Source organism: Rhinolophus ferrumequinum, chromosome 18, assembly GCF_004115265.2.
Source record: "Rhinolophus ferrumequinum isolate MPI-CBG mRhiFer1 chromosome 18, mRhiFer1_v1.p, whole genome shotgun sequence".
Lineage (NCBI taxonomy): Eukaryota > Metazoa > Chordata > Mammalia > Chiroptera > Rhinolophidae > Rhinolophus > Rhinolophus ferrumequinum.
In genome coordinates this window covers 58,864,122-58,883,736 of record NC_046301.1, presented here as the reverse complement: position 1 = coordinate 58,883,736, position 19,615 = coordinate 58,864,122, and the positions used below count along the sequence as shown (strand labels likewise).

At 54.9% G+C, this 19,615-nt stretch overlaps 1 protein-coding gene across 3 annotated transcripts in view; it reads left to right on the top strand.

Moving 5' to 3' along the window:
- Window positions 1-19,615, top strand: part of KDM4B (lysine demethylase 4B) — a 93,729-nt gene that overhangs the window by 5,377 nt on the left and 68,737 nt on the right. For all 3 annotated transcript variants that reach the window (XM_033134159.1, XM_033134158.1, XM_033134160.1), the window contains exons 2-4: window positions 347-522; window positions 1,616-1,730; window positions 4,256-4,449. In XM_033134159.1, the coding sequence (XP_032990050.1) occupies window positions 347-522; window positions 1,616-1,730; window positions 4,256-4,449 (485 nt within the window). The remainder of the gene's footprint in view (window positions 1-346; window positions 523-1,615; window positions 1,731-4,255; window positions 4,450-19,615) is intronic.

Genomic DNA, 19,615 nt, shown 5'->3' with positions numbered 1-19,615 from the left:
GTGTCCGTGAAGTGGGTTCCTAGAGTGTTGGGCCTGCAGTGCTCATTTTCAAAGCTAGAGGGCGCGGTGGCCCCGTGCTCTGGTGACAAAGCGAGCACGTTTGGTTTTAAAAGAATTGTAAATGCAGCATGGGAGGCGGCCACAGCTCTGCCCTGGCAGGTGGTGCCCATGTTGCTGGCACCAGATCTGCTGGGGGTTTTCTAAAGGTACAGGTGGTTCCTGGTGCCCCTGTGGGGCAAGCCCGGTGTGCTCCCCAGGGAGTGGCACTGGTCTCCAGAGGGGGAGCATGTCTGCCTGCTCGCCAGACCTTTCTGGAGGCATCACTGACTCTCCTCTCGCCGCGCAGATCATTCCTCCGAAGGAGTGGAAGCCACGGCAGACGTACGACGACATCGACGACGTGGTGATCCCCGCGCCCATCCAGCAGGTGGTGACAGGCCAGTCGGGCCTGTTCACGCAGTACAACATCCAGAAGAAGGCCATGACGGTCGGGGAGTACCGCCGCCTGGCCAACAGCGAGAAGTATGTGGGTGTAGGGCGGGCCCCCCAAAACCACCTAGGGTGGAGCCACACCTTGAAGTCCTCAGCACCCCTGAAGTGGGACCCTCGGTGGCCCCATCTGTGAAGTCCAGGCCACCAGGGGCCCTGGGGTGCAGAGATGGTGGGTACCATGCAGCCCCCAACAAAGTGCACATGGCTTGTTCTGGGTTCACTGGGTGGGTCTTGGCCCCTTCGTGCTCAGAGTCCCCCAGTTCAAAGAGGGCAAAATCCAGACCCTCACCCAGCCCAGGGCCACGCTGTCCATATCTCGCTACCCTCAAGGGTAGCTGAGGGCTGCCCCTGGGGGCTCGCTGTGTCCCCCACACCCTCCCATGATGTCTCAGTTCCAATGGTGCCTCCAAACAGAGGGGCTCTTTGGTACATCTCCCCACATGCCTCTTCCTGGTTCAACACGGCTCACACACGGGCACACTCGTGCACACGCCCATGTGCTCACAGGTGCACTCGAGGTGCATTCACAGGCGCTCGTGTACACACGGTGCAGTCATGGGCACATACCACTGTTCTCTCCTCCCTGTTCTTAGTTATTCCCGGCCTTCTGCCCTCTCTGAAGTCGTTTGTGCATTCCCGGCAGTCCATGTGCTCTCAAACATGTGTCCTATGTGGGCAGGGCGTTGTGTGCCCATTCTCGTGCTATCCCCAGTGCCCAGGGCAGTGCCTGGCCTGTCATCAGTGCTCTGGTGTTTGCCGAGCGGTGGGATGCAGAGAACCGTCAGAGCTCACACCTCTCCACCTGCTCCAGCTACCCCTGCTGTGCGTTGTGACTTGGGTGCCCCGGACCCAGCGAACTGAGGAGATGGCATGAGTGGGCATCGTTCCAGGCAGGGCTGCCCGCCCGTCCAGTACACACTCACCCCCTGGAAGAAATGCTCTCAGCAGCATTTGGACCATGTCCGTGTTCTTGGGGGCTGCGCCCTGCAGTGGGACAGCGGCTGGTCTGAGCAGAGCCCCTCCCTTGGCGTATCCAGCAGGCGCCTGCGGCCTGGCTGAGCTGGGAGCATCAGGCACAGGCTCTGACCCCAAGGCCCACTTCCTGTGTGCTGTTTTCTCACAGGTACTGCACTCCGCGACACCAGGACTTCGACGACCTGGAACGCAAGTACTGGAAGAACCTCACCTTCGTTTCTCCCATCTACGGGGCTGACATCAGCGGCTCCTTGTACGATGACGTGAGTACACAGGGCCAACAAGTTCTGGGGAAAACAGGGACTCAGCTTCCTGGTAAATGGCAGAGGAAGGAGTGTGAATGGGACTGTGTCTTGAAAACGGAAATTGAAATGACACAGAAGCTTAGCTGGGCTTTCTGTTCGGGCTCCAGTTATAACTATGTGCAAGTCTTAGAATGAGTGAAAAAGGGACCTGACTTACAAAATCTTTCCTCCTGAGTGGTGGAGCCCTGCTGGCCCTGATCTGCCACCCTCAGAAACCTGGAGCCTCAAGTTCTCAGCTGGCCAGGCTGGCACTGGGTTCACCCACGTCTAGACCCTGTGCTGGTCCGGGGGCCTGAGGACACCTGGGCAATGGAGGGCCCTGGCCTGGCCTTGGCCTGTCCGAGGGTGTGGACCAGATGCTGGTGGTGGTGACACGGGCCCGGGACATGCTGGTGTGAAGCAGAGGGAGGTTTGAGTGGGACCCATGTTTGTTAGGGGACAGTTTATTAATATTTACGGGACCTCAAATAGCCCTGGATGGATCTCCTGGGATGAATTTCAGAGTTACTGAGCCTAGCTCTCTTCTGGGGATGTGCTGTACAGGGTACCCTGGGCTAAAATCCAGCTCTCTCCACTTCCCCGGGTGGCCCCTTGTGTCCCCATCTGTGCCTGCCACCCCAACTCGTCACTCTGAAGGGCATCTCTTGCTGGGACACACTTGTCTGTCCACTCAGCCTGTGCTCCCTGTGAGAGCAGCCGGTGGGCCCCACCTGAGTCCTGGTCTTGGGTGAGGCTGGAGTGGATGAGAATAGCGCCCCCCTCCTGGGAAGGCAGGGTGGGGACCCTCCTGGATGCCCAGAGAAGAGCCCGTGTTTCCCAAAAGGCGTCAGAAAAACGGGACAACTGCATGGGTCCCCACATGAAGCACTGACTGACACTTCAATTCGTCCAGAGTGGCCGCGCCATTTTGCATTCCCAGCAACAGTGGGTGACAGTTCCTGTGTCTCCACATCCTCACCAGCATTTAGTGGTGTCAGAATTCTGGGTTTGGGCTGTTCTGATAGGTGTGAAGCGGTACCTCATTGTGGTTTGGATACGCATCTCCCTGACGACGTATGACGTGGAGCACGTTTTCATGTGCTTACTTGCCATTAGTGTATCTGCCTTGGTGAGGTGTCTGTGCAGGTCTTTGCCCCATTTTTTAAGTGGGTTATTGGTTTTATTGTTGAGTCTGAAGAGTTCTTTATATGTTTTGGGTAACAGTCCTTTATCTGCTGTGTCGTTAGCAAATATTTTCTCCTAGTCTGTGGCTTATCTTCTTATTCTCTTGAGGACCCTGCATTATTGTTTTTCAATGAAAATTCAAAAATTGGAGCCTCGTGCCGTGAGAATCTCTGGGGCTGTTCTCGGGTGCTGCCTGCAGTCGGTTGTAGTGACGGTCCCACGAGGGACGGCGGCCATGCTGGCTCAGCAGGGCTGTCGCCGAGCTCAGTGAGCGGTGCCTGCCATGGGTTCCGGAAGGATTCAGGGCTTCAGTGCCCTGCATTTGCTGTGTCTGACCTAATGCGACATTCTCCTTTTATTGTCAGGGAAACTGAGGCCCCGAGCAGAGCCTCGACTTGCCCTGGTCACAGAGTTATCGCCTGGCTTAGACTAGACCCGGGTCCTCCACCTGTGGACGGTTGGGCTGGACAGTGAGTTGACTCAGACAGGGCTTTAGGGAAACCATGTTCCCTAAACCTTTAGGTTCCCTAAACCTTTTGACGTTCCCTGACCTTGGGCAGCTTCTATTCAAGGTCACCTTGGGCTTTTCATCCTCATACTGAGGGGTCTGATTGCTGCTCCCACCCCACGTTCTGGGCTCCTGCCAGGGCTCACCTTGCAAAGATCAGCCACTGGTTCCTCCCTGTTACGGGCCTGTGTGTGGACAGGAGTGGGTGGTACAGTGTGGATTGGGACGGGAAAGAACACTGACAATCACTCAGCATCTCAACAGGCTCCGAGGGTTCTCCAGGGACTGGAAGTTGATTAAAGCGTATTTTATGAGCTCTTATGACAAGACGCGGTTTGTTTGCTTGTGGCATTAGGAGTAGATGAGTCTAGCAGGTGGGGATTGTGGCCTTGTTTGCCTGGTTCTGAGAACTGTCTCTGTCTCCTCTGTGGGAAAGTGCTGTCTGGCACCTTTGCTGGACCAGCCTCACTCAGCAGTTATCTTCCTCCTTCTGTGTCATTGACTGTGGGGCACATTAGTTATTCATGACCAAACCGCAGTCTTCACCGCCCAACTTAACGCCCAACTCAGCGTGGAATCCGGAGGAAGCTCTGCCCGACTGCCTGGCGTGGGCGGTGGGTGTCTGCAGGGTGTGAGCAGCTGGCTTTCAGATACTGGGGTGGGCGAGGCTCTGAAGTGGGCAGTCTTGGGGCTGACAGCTGGCTTTGGGGTCTCGGGGGGGGTCTCACTGTAGTCTGGGGCTCAGAGGAAAAGATATCTCACTAGTGTCTGCGGGTGGCGGGCCCACTGACCGCATGCTCGCTGCCCACAGGATGTGGCCCAGTGGAACATCGGGAACCTACGGACCATCCTGGACATGGTGGAACGGGAATGTGGCACCATCATCGAGGGCGTGAACACCCCCTACCTGTACTTCGGCATGTGGAAGACCACGTTCGCCTGGCACACGGAGGACATGGACCTGTATAGCATCAACTACCTGCACTTCGGGGAGCCCAAGTCCTGGTGAGTGTCCGGCCAGCAGCCTGACCTGCTTTGGAGGGAGGAGGGGCAGGGCCGAGGGCACAGGGTGGAACTGGGGGATCGGCTCCTCTGGGGCAGGCGGGGGTGGCGTGCGTTCTGTGTGGCTCCCTGTAGCCACCCTGTCAGGTGGGGTGGGCCAAGGTTGGGCCTGTGGCAGCTCGAGCTGCTGGCCCTGCCCCCACTGGCTTCGGGCAGCCACAGTTTACCCACCAGGTCTGGGGATGAGGGATGCGTGCCCTCTGGAAATGAGCTTCCCGATGCCCAGGGAGCCTCACACTGAGCGGTGGCTGGTGGGGGCCACCCGGACTGCCTCAGGTGCTTGGTTGTTGTACTGGGGCCTCTTCCAGGAACGCGGGCCTGGGGACGGGGTGGCCTTGAGCACTGAGCCTCCCCTTGCCTCTAAGTTGGGGGTGGGATTAGCAGTAGGCCCCTGCTGCCTGGGGGTCCCTTGCTGGTTTGCAGGTGCTGGCCTGAAGCCCTCTCTCGAGCACTGGGCCCTGCAAGCTGGGTTGCCCGGCAGTACATTCCATGTTCTGGATGCTCAGCTGGGCACTCACCTCACATCCAGCCTCTGCTGGCAGGGCAGGCAGCAGCTGCCTTCTGTTTGTTCACTGTCTGTTTCCAGCTGAGACTTCTGAGCCGGGGGCTTTGCATCTCACTGCCTCTCCCCAGCTGTCTTAGAAAGTTCTGTTGTCATAAGAATCATCACAGCTCAGAGGGATGGGAGGGGAAGCTGGAGGCTTTGGAGCAGACTGTGGCCCTCAGGACCTCAGCCACGTGAACTCGGGGCAGTGGGGGATGGGGACACAGCACAGCTGGGGACCCCAGCAGACACTGGCCAAGGCTCCCTTGTGTTGGTGTCCCAGCTGAGAGCTGCCTCCCGAGCTGTTGAGCCTGTGCCCACGGGCACGGACGGAGGGCCACCTCAGCCCCTTTAAGTCGCTGGGACCTCCCAAAGCCCTTTGCTGAGGGGGCAGGGAGCAGGGGCTCTGAGCGGAGAGCCCGGAAGCCAGGAGGAGCCGTGGGTGGGACGGCAGGCCTCCCTGTCCTGCTCTGTGCTCTGTGACCATGGTCACCTTACCTCTGATTGGACAGAACAGTTCCTGCTCAGACGGGCATTGGGGACAGATACGGTGGGGGCATTTGTGTGAGTGTCCCAGGGCAGCTGTAACACGTGACCACAGCCTCCTGGCTTAACACGCACACATTTATTCTCTCACATTCCAGAGGTCAGAAGTCTAACTCAGGTTTCACGGGGCCACAGTTCAGGTGCGAGCAGGGCCGCACCTCAGGTCCTTCCAGAGGTCTCAGGAGAACCGTTCTCGGCCTTTTCCAACTTCTAGAGGCACCGTGTCCCTGGTTCGTGGCCCCTCCTCCATCGTCACAGCCAGCAGTGCAGCCTTTTCCACCTCTGACTCTGAGCCTCCCGCCTCCCTCTTATGAGGACCCTATGATGACACTGGGCCCCCTGGAATCCAGGGTCGTCCCCATCTCAGGGGCCTCGACTTAATCCCACCTGCAAAGTCCCTTTGCCTTGTGAGGTGACACGTCCACAGGTCCCAGGACGAGGACCGGGATGTCTTCGGGGCCGTTTTCCTGCTGGCCCTGGGCCCTCTGGCCTCTGCGCTGTGCTACAGTTCCGTGAGCTTCTTGTTTTCAGTCCACTTCTCTCCTTTGGTGGCATTTTGTGGCTTTGTATCAGCCCTTGATCGTTGAAACCTCCAGGCTGGCTAGGAGGTATTTGCCTTTTGGGATGAATTTGAAAAGATTGACAGGTTGGTGATGCCCATTTCCTGAAGGCCTAAATTTCACGCTTGCAAGTGGTCCTGAGCACCGGGCAGAGCTGTTTCCTGGTCAGTGGTGCTGTCCCAGTGCTGCCCTGGAGGTCCCAGTGGCGGTGCAGCCACCCTGCCTCTCCCCTCCCCTCTCCATGGCAAGGCTGGGCTGTGACTCCATGGAGGCCCCAGTCCAGGCCTGACGGGGAGGAGGCCGTGCTCTGCCCAGTCCACACCTGCAGGCAGGAGGGTGGGGCCTGGGAGTGCAGCTTGTGGGGTGAGTGGATCTGCCCTTCCCAGCAGTCTGCGTGCTCCCCGTGGGCCGTGAGGGCTGTGTGCCCACGAGCAGCCTTCTGGCTCCACGTCCAGATCCACAGGCTGGGTCATGAGTGTTTACATGTGAATGTGAGAGTACATGTGAGTGTGTATATGTGTGTGAGTGTGTAAGGGAGTGTTTCTCTGTGTGAGTACATGTATGTGCATGTATGTTTTGTGTATATGTATGTGTGTGTAGTGCTTGCTGGTTCCTACTCGCTGGCCTGGACTGTGCTTCGTGGTGTGAGCTGGTGACAGGCCAGATTTTCCCGTGTCTGTCCTCGGCCACCACGTCCTACTCCAGCCAGGCACAGTTCTCCTGAGGGCCACTAGATGGCGGCCCTGCCCTTCCGCACAGGCTGTCAGCTGCCTGCACCGTGGTGGAAATTTCCCAGATTCTTTCATGCTTTTTAGACTCCACAACCCACCTGTGATCATCCCAGGGCCTATACGGAGCCACAGCAGGAGAGCAGGGACTCTGCTGGGGGGTGGGCAGTGGCGGGAATGCTGCCTCTGCTCTGCTCAGCTGGTTTCTGTTGGGGTCTGCCGGACAGAGGGACCTCAAGCAGAGAAAAACCCACCTGTTCCTTTAAGTAATAAAAAAGAGAAAGAAGCCAGTGCTGAGTCCTGGCACGTGTTGGTAGAGGGCAGGTTGAGCTCTCAGACATGGCCCTGGGGGCGAAGTGTGTCCTGGGGGCACGTGGTCCAGCACTGGGCAGTGAGGGTGCCCAGGGAAGGCACTGGTCTCAGGGAGGTTGGTGTAGGACGTGGCATTGGGGAGCCCGGCGAGGAAGCCTTCTGGTCAAGAGAGGGTGGGGGCCACAGACAAGCGGCTGGGGTAAGGGTGGTGGAAAGGCCTCGAGGGAGGTGAGGCACGGGAACGTGCTGGAAGGTCCCTGAGAGCTGGTCATGGGAGGGGCCCCTGGGAACGTGAGGGGACAGCCGTCCCTCCCTGGGTGATGGGGCAGGACCACCTCCTGTCGCCAACACTAGTGCTCTCCAGGCTGCAGCCCCTGAGGACAGCCCCCTGCTGTCCCACGCTGTACCCCGGCTTTGCTTGGGGCACCTCTGGTGTCCATCCACTCCCACCCTCCACCCTGTCCCACAATCTGATTCCCGTGAGCACTGGGGAAGCAGTGAGCAGGGCCAGTGCTGGGCAGAGCAGTGTTCTCTGAGGGAAAGAACGTTCTGCAAGGTGTCTTGACATTGGTCTTGGTTGCTGGTGCTGAAGGGGGTGGGACTGAACGTGGGGGTCCCTCACTGACTGAGTGTGGCCAGTGAAAAGGGGCTTCTCACAGGGCGGCTGTGTAGGATCCCATTGCAGGGCCCGGCCACCCTCCCTGCCAAGCTCCCTGCTCCCTGCCTGGCCAGCTCAGCCTGCTTGTCATGCCGGGCACCCTTCCCACTCTCTCCCCAGGACCCGGGTGGGGTGTTGGCATCAGTGTCTCCCCACAAAGCCGTGGGCCCCGGGAGGGCAGGTTTCCTCTGTGTCCCCAGCCACCCGCAGGGGCCTGGCGTAGCGAGGGGCTTGATGAGTGTCAGGAGACCTGGGTGCTCAGACCACAGTGACCCCTCAGTCTCCCGGAGCCCCGGTGCACTGAGGTTCCGTCGTGGATCCGGCGCCATCCCCACGGGAGCCGGTCCTTCTGACTGTGCCCTGTCACGGGGCCCACACGGACACCAGCCTGGGGGGCGCAGGAGGTGCCCTCTCATCCCTGGGCCGGGGGCTCGGGAGCCACTCGGCAGCCCCCTGGGAAGCTGGTGCCCGCTCTGACCCGCCCTGGGCCTCTGGGGGGGGAATGTTCCCCGGCAGATTGTATTCACACGTCTGTCTCCCTAATTATACTGCTTCTCTGGCGTCTGCAGTGGCTTAATTGCAACCATTTTGGAGTATTTCGGTAGCACTTTTTTTAAAGTGTCGACATCCTCAGGTTTACAGCGTTTTATGAAGCCTTTCTGGGTCTGTTGCTACTTTGGTAGTGTGATTTGTGTGTCGAAGTGACGTGAACAGCCTGGTGTCGATAAAAGCATGGAATTTGCTTCGAAAGGCCAGCATTATATGGTGCTCTCAGGCAGCGAAGCTAAGAATATCTGAAGCGTTTGAGTGCTTCAAAATCCCTTTTAAGATAGGGATTGAAAATAGACCCGGCACTTGTACTCGGCCCCGATTGGTCTTCCTGCCGCCCAGGTGGTCACTGAGGCCCGGAAGGTGGGCGGGCGTGGGCGTCGGCGGGGATGGCCCTGCAGGGTGGTGTCTGGGTGGTGGGCAGCCAGGGGCCAGGCCCAGAGGCCATGCGCGTAGAACCTGCCATCCTAGGCTGGACGCCTGCCCCGAAGCCTGTGGGGGGGGGGGTTCAGCCGGAGGTGATATCCCCACGGCCTGTCCCAGGGCCACGCTGCCCAACAGCCTTCCCTTGGACGTCTGCCACCTGGTTTGGCCCCTGTGGGTCCCAGGCCTCATCGCCTCGCAGGCCTGTGACCAGAAATATGAACTCCGTGTGGGACCCACCTACCTTGTGTTGTTTTACACTGTTTCTCAGATGTAGCACTAACCGTGTTTCTAGCAGTATCGCCACACGCAGCACCTGCCACCTCCTGTCCTCCCTCTTGCTCTTCCATGGTGTCCCCAGCAAGCCGTTCCAGGCTGGCACCGGAGAGCACTGGGCTCTCCAGTCTGCCCGGGCACTTCTGGACCAGTTGGGGTGTGCTGTGCACCCCGAATAAGGGAGCACAGGTATCCTGGTGCATACTGCCTGTGTCGCAGGGGGTTGGTTCCCGGACCTCACTGTGGTTCGGGCCTGCCCCCAGGGTGGGGGAAGGTGCCCTGCAGCGTGTTCTGTGTGCCTGTGTGCCAGTCGGGGGCTGGCAAAGGCTTTGGGGGACCCTGCTGCCCCGACCCACAGGGAGACTTGGGGGATGATAGCCTGCGAGGTGAGGCTGACTTGGGTGGGCTGGCCTGCAGGGCCCGAGGACCGCTGTGAAGGTCAGAGGTGGGCAGCTCCGTGGTGGTGGTGGTGGTGGGAAGGATGGGTGTCCAGACGCCGCACGCCGGGCACCGGGGCCTCCTGTGGGCTGCTGCACTGACAGCTGGGATGCAGGCAGGGCTGTCCAGTTGTGGGGTTTCCTCTCTATATTTTAAGTGCCGCGAATGAGACAAGAGCCCCTCCTGGTGGCTGAGGCCAGGGCGGATGTGTTTTAGCTGAAGGAACATCAACAAGGTCTGGGTCAGGTCGCCCCGGCCTCCCCTCCTCTTTCTCCCAACTCCCTCTGGTTGTACTTACTCTTGGAGCACGTGGAGACGCCACGTGCTCCCTTTCGGGAGGGGATGTGCCTGGTGGAGGATGCCCCTGGGTGGGGGTGGGGCGTGGCAGTAGGGCCGCGACTGTGGCCTTCAGGCCCCGGGCTGCAGCACGTCTTGGCTTCCTCAGCTCCTCCAGCCCTCCTGCTTTGCTCTTTGCCTGCCCTACAGCTTTCCGAGTCTTGGCGTCAGCGTCCCTGAGTGGGGGGTAGGGGACAGAGTCTTATTATGCCCACATAATAAGGGTGTGGAGCCCCCACTTGCTCGCGGACGGTCCTGGTGTGGAAAGAGTGGATCTTTCTGTGTAGGGCTGGTGGAGGGGAGCCGGGGAGCCTGGGAGATGCTCTCAAGCTCCACCCCTTCTCTGACCTTTCGGAAGCTGATGGAGGCTCCCAGGGGCGCAGAGAATTTTTCCCTTTGATTCAGTTGCGCCTAGAGTTTTTCTTTGGCATTTTGCTCAGGGGAGTTTCAGCCTTTCTTTTGCTGCCGGGAAACTTGACTCCCAGTGGGCACAGCTGTCTCTGCCTGCGCTTCGTACTCTGGAGGTGTGTATGTGCACGTGAGTGCATGTGTGTGCACTGCGCTCACGTGTGCATGTGTGCACGTGTACTTGTGCGTGCATGCCTGAGCGTGTGCGCACGTGTGCATTTGAGGACATGTGCTCCCTGCCTTGAGGCACGAGGAGGGAGCATGAGTGCGCTGGCTGGCTCCCGTGTGACCTGCTCTCTGACTGCAGTCTGGATGAGAGACTGGACGTCCTGGACCCAGGATTGGTGGATCTGTTGCCCAGCGAGGCAGAGCAAGGCTCTTTGGGGGCAGGGTCGCTGCTGGGCTGCCCCCTTGCCCCTGGGCTGCCTGCCTGCCTGGCCCCTGGGGACCCCCCTGCAGGCCCACCCAAAGTAGTATCAGTCTACTTGGTGGCTGCACTCCCTGCCGCACTGACTAATCCCTCCCTGGGAGCCTCCCTCTTCCCTCCCTGGCTGGCTGTAGGTGGCGCTGCTGGACCACAGTGCCCGGCCCAGACCCTCCAGGGCCTTTGTCCCTTGGCTGTGGGGCTGGGAAGTCTGGGGTGGGTGATGGAGCGCCGAAAGTGGCCCCAGGCAGCAGCCCCAAAGACCTCTGGTGGAGAGCTCCCGCCTGGAGGAGGCCTGGTTTGCGTCTGTTGGCCACGTGCAACTTCATGGCCTCTCGAGAGTCCAGGGCGGCGGGCCCCAGGGTGTCCCTACTCCCTGACTCAGGCACAGCCCCTCCTCAAGGGTCATTCCTTCCAGATGCCTCACGAGCGGGATCCTGAGAGGAGAGGTCCGTGGTGGCAGAGAGGGCTTGGCACTGAGACTGGGAGAGCCTGACAGCTTCACCGGGGTAGTTTTAATAACTCAGCTTCCCAACACCACGCCCTGTCACCTTTACAAGATGTGAGAGCAAGATATACATGTCCCCTCCTCTCTTTGCTCAGCCCAGGCTGGCCAAACCCCCATTTGGGCGTCCAGGGACAGAGTCGGTGTTGCTGTGGCCCCTGGGGCGGCAGATGGAAAAGGCCCACCGGATGACAGAGGCCGCCTGATTTGTACCTTGTTAGCAGGCCTGAGGAAACTGCCAAGCTTCTCTCTCCTCAGCCCCGGGTCCTGAGATAAAGTGACAGAAATACAGCAACAAAGAAGGTGTTTTAGAGCAGAAAGCTCCTTCGGAGAGCAGATCGCCACAGAGCAGGGAGGTGTCGGGATCCCTGTTTATTACAAGATGACAAATAAGGCAGCATTGCGGATCACTTGGTATCTGAGTCAGCTTGGGGGGCGCTTGTGCTCCCCCAGGAGGCTTACATCAGAGTGGCTGGCCCTGCAGCCTTTGCCGGGCTCTGCCCTCGGCCCACACCGCCTTGCCCGGAACAGGTCATCAAGGAGTTTTATGATGGTGGGGGCAGTCCGCTCGCTCTCTGCAGAAGGAACCTCCTCCTGTGAGAAGACGGCGATTTTCCCAAATGAGGCCTGGATTGCAGCGAGCGGGACCCACTGGTTGTGGGCTCGAATCTCGGCTGCGTGTTGCTGCGAGGCAGTGGGGAGGCAGGGAGTGCCTTCTTGGTCATCTTTCCAGAGTCTTCTCTTTTGACGGAGACCATGGCCACGGTATCAGAGCTGTTTGTCCTTTATTCCACTTGTGCCCGATCCGCATGCCCACTGCCTCCTTCCAAGGAGCCCGAGTACGTGTCAGGGTGATCAGCGCAAGTTTCCTGGCTTCAGAATGAAAGTCCTGCATCCTGGAGCTCTCAGAGCCCCGCAAACCATGGTGCTTGGTGACCCTAGAGTGCGCGAGTGTGCGTAAGTGTGCACATATGTGTGTGTGCCCACTCACCCACGTAGCCGCTGAGAACCCAGGTGGGGCTTCCGTTTCTAGTCAATGTCACAGCCATGCACCCTGGCACTTGGGATCGCGACACTGCCGCAGGGCTAGGATGAGGGGTTTAACGCTGCCACCAGGAGGGCCGGTGCACGCTCATGGGAGCTTCTAGGAGAGACAGCCGTGTCACCCAGCCCCGCTCCTCAGCCAGCCCTCAGCCTCACTCCTGTCAGAACCGTGTTGTCATGCCTGATGCCACTGGCCCTGGCTTTCTGCTTGTCAGGGTTGTGCAACAAATCTGAAGCGGAGAGCTGGTTTTCGCGTTCGAAAAATTAGCTCCCGATGCAGGAGAGACCGTCGAGTCCCAAACTGGGCCGTAAAGTGCCATGGGACTAGGAGACTAGGATTGCGTCATAATCACCGTGGTGGGTACGGCAGCAGGCAGTTTCGGAGAATTTTGTAGCATGGCATCACCTGCTTTGAACCAGATTCCCCCATTCGCCTGACTTGCTTCTCGCCAGCCTTCCCCACACAGAACACGTGTCCTGTGCCACTCAGGTAGAGTGGAGCACCCAGGAAACCCAGTGTTTTTAGGGACACTCACCCGGGGGCTCCCACTCTGGCGAGATCTGTCCCAGCGGTCTGGCGGCTCATGTGTCACAGTGCACTGGTGGGGACAGACACAGCTGGTGTTTGTTCAGGAAACGTAAAGTGATTGTAGCATCCTGGTCGGCATGGGAAGGTCAGCCTTCTGCTAGGGGAAAGTCTCGCCATGTGCTCCCCTCCAGAGCCAGTGGGATTGGTGATGGTGGCCGGGGGGATGTGGGGGACGACGACGGGGTGGGGAGGGGCTTCTGGTGTCTGGACCAGTGTTGCTATGCCATGAGCCTGGACAGCCGGGTGTCATTGCAACTGGTGGAATTGGGAAATTGGCTTCTTGTTCAGGGCGGGAGGGCCCGGGACGGACTGGGGCTGGGAGAGCCCAACGCAAACAACCAGCCACGACGTCTCCTGTTTCCTTGTCCCTTACGTGTCACAGGCTTGTCTGTTTACCTACTATTTTGGTGGTGTTCTTTCTCTCTATTTTTAAAAAGATTTTATTTTCTAGAACTGTTTTAATTTTACAGAAAAGCTGAAGATGGTAGTACAGACATTTTCCATATGCCTCACACCTGGTTTTCTTAGGATCTTACATTAGCCTGGTACGTTTGTCACAATTAATGAACTAATACTAACGCATTCTTACTAACGACTATCCGTACTGTATTCAGATTTCCTACATTTTCCTTAATATCTTTTCTCTGCCCCAGGACCCGATCCAGGAGCCCACATGACATTTAATTGTCACATCTTAGGCTCCCCTGGGCTGTGACAGTTTCTCAGACTTTCCTTGTTTTTGGTGACTTTGACAATTTTCAGGAGGACTGGTCAGGGATTTTGTAGAAGGTCCCTAAATTGGGTTATGTCTGGTCTGTTTCTCAGGTTAGATGGGGGTGATGGGTTTTGGGAGGAAGACCCTGAGGTGAGGGTCCCTCCTCATCCCATCACATCCAGGATCGTGCTGCCACGTGACCTACCACTGTTGACGTTGACCTTGAACCCCTGGCTGAGTGTGTGGCCAGGTTTCTCCACTGTAGTCACACTCTGCCCTCTCCATGCTGTCCGCTTTGAAGTGTGATCTTTTAAAACAAGTATCAGAAGAGGAAAGAGAGTAATTAACAGAATAACTCTGTGCCCAGTACCCAAATTGCACAGATGTGAGCCTTCTGGCGTACTTCTGTCAGATAGGGTGTTTTTTTTTTTGGGGGGGGCAATGTATTTATTTTTAAGATTTTTACTTAAAAATATAGCTAACACACTACATTATATCAGTTTCAGGTACACACTGTAGTTATTCAACATTTATATACTAAGGAAGTGATCGCCATGATAAGTCCAGCAACCATCTGACACCGTACCAGCTGTCACAATATTATTGACTGTATTCCCCATGCTGTGCCTTACATCCCCATGACCTTATTGTTTTATACCTGGAGATTTGGACCTCTTCTTCCTCTTCATCTTCCCCCGCTTTTTCTTAAATTTTCAGTTATAGTTAACATTCAATTTTATATTATATTAATTTCAGGTGTACAGCATAGTGGTTAGACATCTGTATAATTTAAGAAGTGATCCCCTGACTAGTCTAGTACCCACCTGGCACTGTACATAGTTATTACCATATTACTAAATATATCCCCTATGCTTTTCTTTACATCCCCATGACTGTTTTGTAACTACCAATTTGTACTTCTTAATTGCTTCACCTTTTTCATCCTGCCCCCAACCCCCTCCCATCTATCACCCCAACAAATCTAGCACCCATCTGACACCATATGTAGTTATTACAATATCGTTAACTATATTCCTTGTGCTGTACCCTACAGCCCCGTGACGACTGTGTACCAACCAATTTGTAGTTCGTAAAAGCTTCACCCTTTCACCCATCCCCAACCTCACCTCCCATATGGAAACTATCAAAATGTTCTCTGTATCTATGGGTGTGTTTCTGGTTTGTTTGTTTTGTTCTTTAGAGTCCACATATAAGCAAAATCACATTGCATCTGTCTTCCTCTGTCTGACATAACTTCACTCAGCACAATACCCTCTAGGTCCATCCATGCCACCACAGATGGCAAGAACCCATTCCCTTCCATGGCTGAGCAATATTCCATGTATATATGTACCACCTCCTCTTTATTCTTCCATCAACGGACACCAGGCTGCCTCCACATCTTGGCCATTGTAAACACTGCTGCAATGAACATATGGATGCACAGGTCTTCTTGAAGTAGCATTCTGGGTTTCTTCAGATAAATACTCTGAAGTGGGATTACTGAGTCCTCTTTGTCTTGTTATAGCCTTTGTTTTAAAGTTTATTTTGTCTGGTATAAGTACTGCTACCCCAGCTTTTTTTTTTTTTTTCCATTTCCATTTTCATGAAATAATTTTTTCCATCCCTTTACTTTCAGTTTGTGTGTGTCTTTCAATCTGAAGTGAGTCTCTTGTAGGCAGCATATGTAAGGGCTTTGTTTTCTTATCCATTAACCCTTCCTATGTCTTTTGATTGGAACATTAAATCCATTTATGTTGAAAGTAATCATTGATAGATATGTAGTTATTGCCATTTTCTTCTTCTTTTTTTTGTCTTAAAGCAGTCCTTTTAACATTCCTTGTAATACTGGTTTAGTAGTGATAAACTTCTTTAGTTTTTTCTTGTCTGGGAAGCTTTTTATCTGTCCTTCGATTTTAAATGATAGCATTGTGGGGTGGATTGGTCTTGGTTATAGCTTCTTGCTTTTCATCACTCTGAATATTTCCTCCAATCCCTTCTGGCCTGCAAAGTTTCTGTTGAGAAATCAGCTGACAATCTTATGGGAGCTCCCTCATGAGTTACTAGTTGCCTTTCTTTTGCTGCTGTTAGGATTCTCTCTTTGTCTTTAACCTTTACCATTTTAAGTATAATGTATCTTGGTGTGGGCCTGTTTGGGCTCATCTTGTTTGGGACTCTGTGCTTCCTGGGCTTGTACTATGTTTCCCTGAAAATAAGACCTTGCCAGACAGTCAGTTCTAATGCATCTTTTGGAGCAAAAATTAATATAAGACCAGGTCTTGTTTTATTATAAGACTGGGTCTTCTATAATATATATGATATGATATGATATGATATGACATGATAATATGCCGGGTCTTATATTAATTTTTGCTCCAAAAGACACATTAGAGCTGATTGTCCAGCTAGGTCTTATTTTCGGGGAAACATGGTATGCCTATTTCCTTCACTAAGTTAGGAAAGTTTTCAGTCATTATATCTTCAAATATGTTCTCAATCCCTTGCTTTCTCTCTTCTCCTGGTACCTGTGTGATAACGAATGTTGTTATGCTTGATGTTGTCCCAGAGGTCTTGTAAACTATCCTCATTTTTTTTTTCCCTTTTGCTGTTCTGATTGGGTGTTTTGTGCAACCTTGTCTTCCAAATCGTTGATTTGATCCTTTGCTTCCTCTAATCTGCTGGTGATTCCTTCTAGTGCAGTCTTTATTTCAGTTATTGTATTCGTCACTTCTGACTGGTTCTTTTTTATGGTTTCTATGTCCTTTTTTATGCTTGCTTTCTCTTTGTTGAGATTCTCACTAAGTTCCTTGAACATCCTTATAACCAGTGTTTTGAACTCTGTCTCTGGTAGGTTGCTTGCCTCCATTTCGTTTAGTTCTTTCTCTGGAGTTTCCTCCTGTTTTTTCACTTGAGATATATTTCTTTGTTTCCTCATTTTGGCTGCCTCTCTGTGTTTGTTTCTATGTATTAGGTAGATTTGCTACGTCTACCAGTCTTGCCAGGTGGCATTATGTAGTAGGTGCCCTGTGGGGCCCAATTGTACAGTCTCCCTCAACACCTGTGCTGGGTGATCCAGGAGTGGCCCTTGTGTGGGTTGTGTGTGCCCTCCTATTATAATTGAGCCTTGATTGTTATTGGCACTAAGTGGGTGGGATTGGCCCTCAGGCTGATTGGCTGTGGGGTTTGGCCACGTCCACAGCTTACAGGCTGCTGTGCAGGGGCTTACCCCACAGAGTGGGATTCGCCCCAGCACGCTCTGGTACCTGTTGAGACTGCCCTTTGGGTGTGCTACTTGTGGGACTAATTGGGTAGTACTCTGCTGTGGTCTGAAGCCAACCTCCAAGTATGTTGGTTCTGGGGCCTCTTGGGAGGGGCTCTGGTGCAGGCCCAGCTCAGCCACTGCCTGTGACAGGTTGGGGACTACCTGGTAGGAGCTACAGAGTGATCCACAGGTAGTCGCTGCCTGTGCTGTACCTGGAGGCATGTGGGAGAGGCTTCCAGTGGTCTGGGGTAGCTCTGCAAAAAGCCAAGACACACTGAGGCCTGCTGCCACCTGCCAGCTCCCATAAGGTTCAGTTGCTGATAAACCTTTTGTGATATGGAGTTGGGTGTGTTGGGGTCTCAGTGGAGCAAGCGGAGCTCACTAGAATTTAGATTCAGATTTAGCCATGGGCATGGGAGACAGCTCAAGACAGGAAAGATGGTGCCCATCCACGGGCTGCACGGGAGCAGGACCCCACACAGATAGGCTGGTAACTATCTTCCAGCTCTTGCCCCGAACCCACACACCTCAGTTTGCCACTCCCCTCCCCCCATATGTCTCCGATGCCCCCAAGTCACTGTCCCTCCACTGGAGCCCAGGGTGAGTGCCTTTGAGCAAGTCTGTGTGTGGGCCCTTTAAGAGGATGCCTGGGTTTCCACCAGCCTTCCTTCCACCTTACCCAGACGGTCAGAATCCCCACTGTTTTTCACAGCGAAATATTGTGGGGGCTCGCTCCTCTTCCTGGCACCAGTACTCCAGGCTGGGGATCCTGTGGTGGGGCTGGGGTCCTCTGTGGTAGGGAACCTCTGTGGCCGAGATATTCCTCCCAATTTTTATCCACCACATGGAGGTTTGGGGCTGGCCCATTTCAGGTCTCTGCCCCTCCTGCCAGTCTCGACCTGGCTTCCTTTGTTATAAAAGTTCTGTTCAACTGGACTTCAGATGGTTCTCCAGGTTAATTGTTCTATAATTTAGTTGTAATTTTGATGTGTTCACAGGATGAGGCAAGCACAGCGTTTACTCTGCCATCTCGGATCTCTTCCCTGTCAGACATTTTTGATCTCTGTCTTTTCTCCTTTTCTTAAGTTGGGTGGTTTGAATTTTCTGTTGCTCTGTTACGTATTGTCCCAGATTTATGACTTGCATTGAGTAGCTCACACTTCTGTGGGTCAGAACGGAGGCATGGGCCAACTGGGTCCTTTGTTCAGGGGCTCAGAGGCTGAAGTTTTTATTGGGGCGTTCTGGGCATGGCCCACGTCCAGGCTCATTCAGGTCGTTGCAGAGTGAGGTCCTCATGTCCTCACTGGCTGTCAGCCTGGGGCTGCTGTCAGCACCTAGAGGCTGCTCTCAGGCCTCGCCACATGTCCCCTCCATCTCACACTTGGCAGCTCTGACTTGAGGAAAGGAACTGCCCTGCTTAAGGGCTCACCTACTTAGGCCAGGCCCACCAGTGTTGTCTCCCTATTTGAAGGTTTACTGGGACCTTAATTATAACAGCAAACCACCCTCACTACAGCGCTGAGAGCAGGTGTGTGAGCCCCTGGGGCCAGAAGTCTTGGGGGCATCTGAGAACTCTGCCTTTCATGGTGCACTCCCTTTTTGGTAAACTTTTTTTTACGTTAAATATAACATGGTACAGAAAAGTATACAAAATATGCATGTATCCAAAACATAATATATTTATGTATAGTTTATCAAATGGCTCTACAGTTAACCCCGTTTAGTCCCCGTGATGTCAGGAAAAGCACCTTCTCCCCTACCTCCTACTGGTGCCCCTCTCTTCGAGACCCTCTCCCCACCCAGAGCTGACGACCGTCCTCCTGACTTGGATGGCGCTGGTCTCACTGCTTCTCTGTTTCAGTTTTCTGCTTGTGCCTGTGTCCATGGGCAGTTGACTGTTGGCCAGATTTGAACTCCATACAGATGGACCCATTTGTATCTTGCGTTCATCCCTGTTATATGTGACGATAGTTTATTCATTTTCATGGCTGTAGAATTTTCTGTTGTATGTTTCTCCATCTGTTTATCTGTTCACTGTTGATGGACATTTGGGTTGTTTCCAGTTTGCGGCTTCTGCAAAAGACAAGTCGTTTTTTACCTGCCACTGTGTAAGAAGTCCATTACTGTACATGACTAGATGATGAGAAACAATAGGAATGGCCACTTGTGCTGCTTCCTGTGTGCCAGGCGGTGCTTGGAATGATTCACGCTTGTCTGTGGCCCCATGCCGTCCTCCATCACAGATGGGGTGCAGACACTGGCTTGCGGCCACAGAGCCCGAAAGTGGTGGGACTGCAGCTTGGACTTGGCTGTTGGCTGCGCCTGCGTCCCTAAACACTGCTTCGCTCTCTCCCTTGAAGCATCTTCCTGTGAGTCAGGAGGGGTGGCGGGTGCTGGCCAGACAGTCACTCAGACTTGTCGCCCGGGTAAGTCCCAGGTGGCAGACGTGGTCCGAACTTGAAGGTGTGCAAGAGAAGGATCCCTTTTTGTACAGGGTCCGTAAAACGATCACTGAATCAAACTCCGCTAGCTGGAATAGAGGATGGCAGGTTCTTGTGGGGATGGAGGAGATGATGCAGGAATGCGAGGCCCCAGGCACGCGGAGGCTCTGCCGCCTTCCGCACGTGGCCCCCAGGCCACACTGGGTGTAGGTATTCAGGTAGGGCAAGAGGGAGGGAGTGTTCAGGAAGCTTTGACGGATGGGCATGGGTGGCAGCGCCTATGGCATCTGCCCACATCTCATTGGCCGGTGCCTGGTCACATGGCCACACCTTACCGCAAGAGAGGCTGGG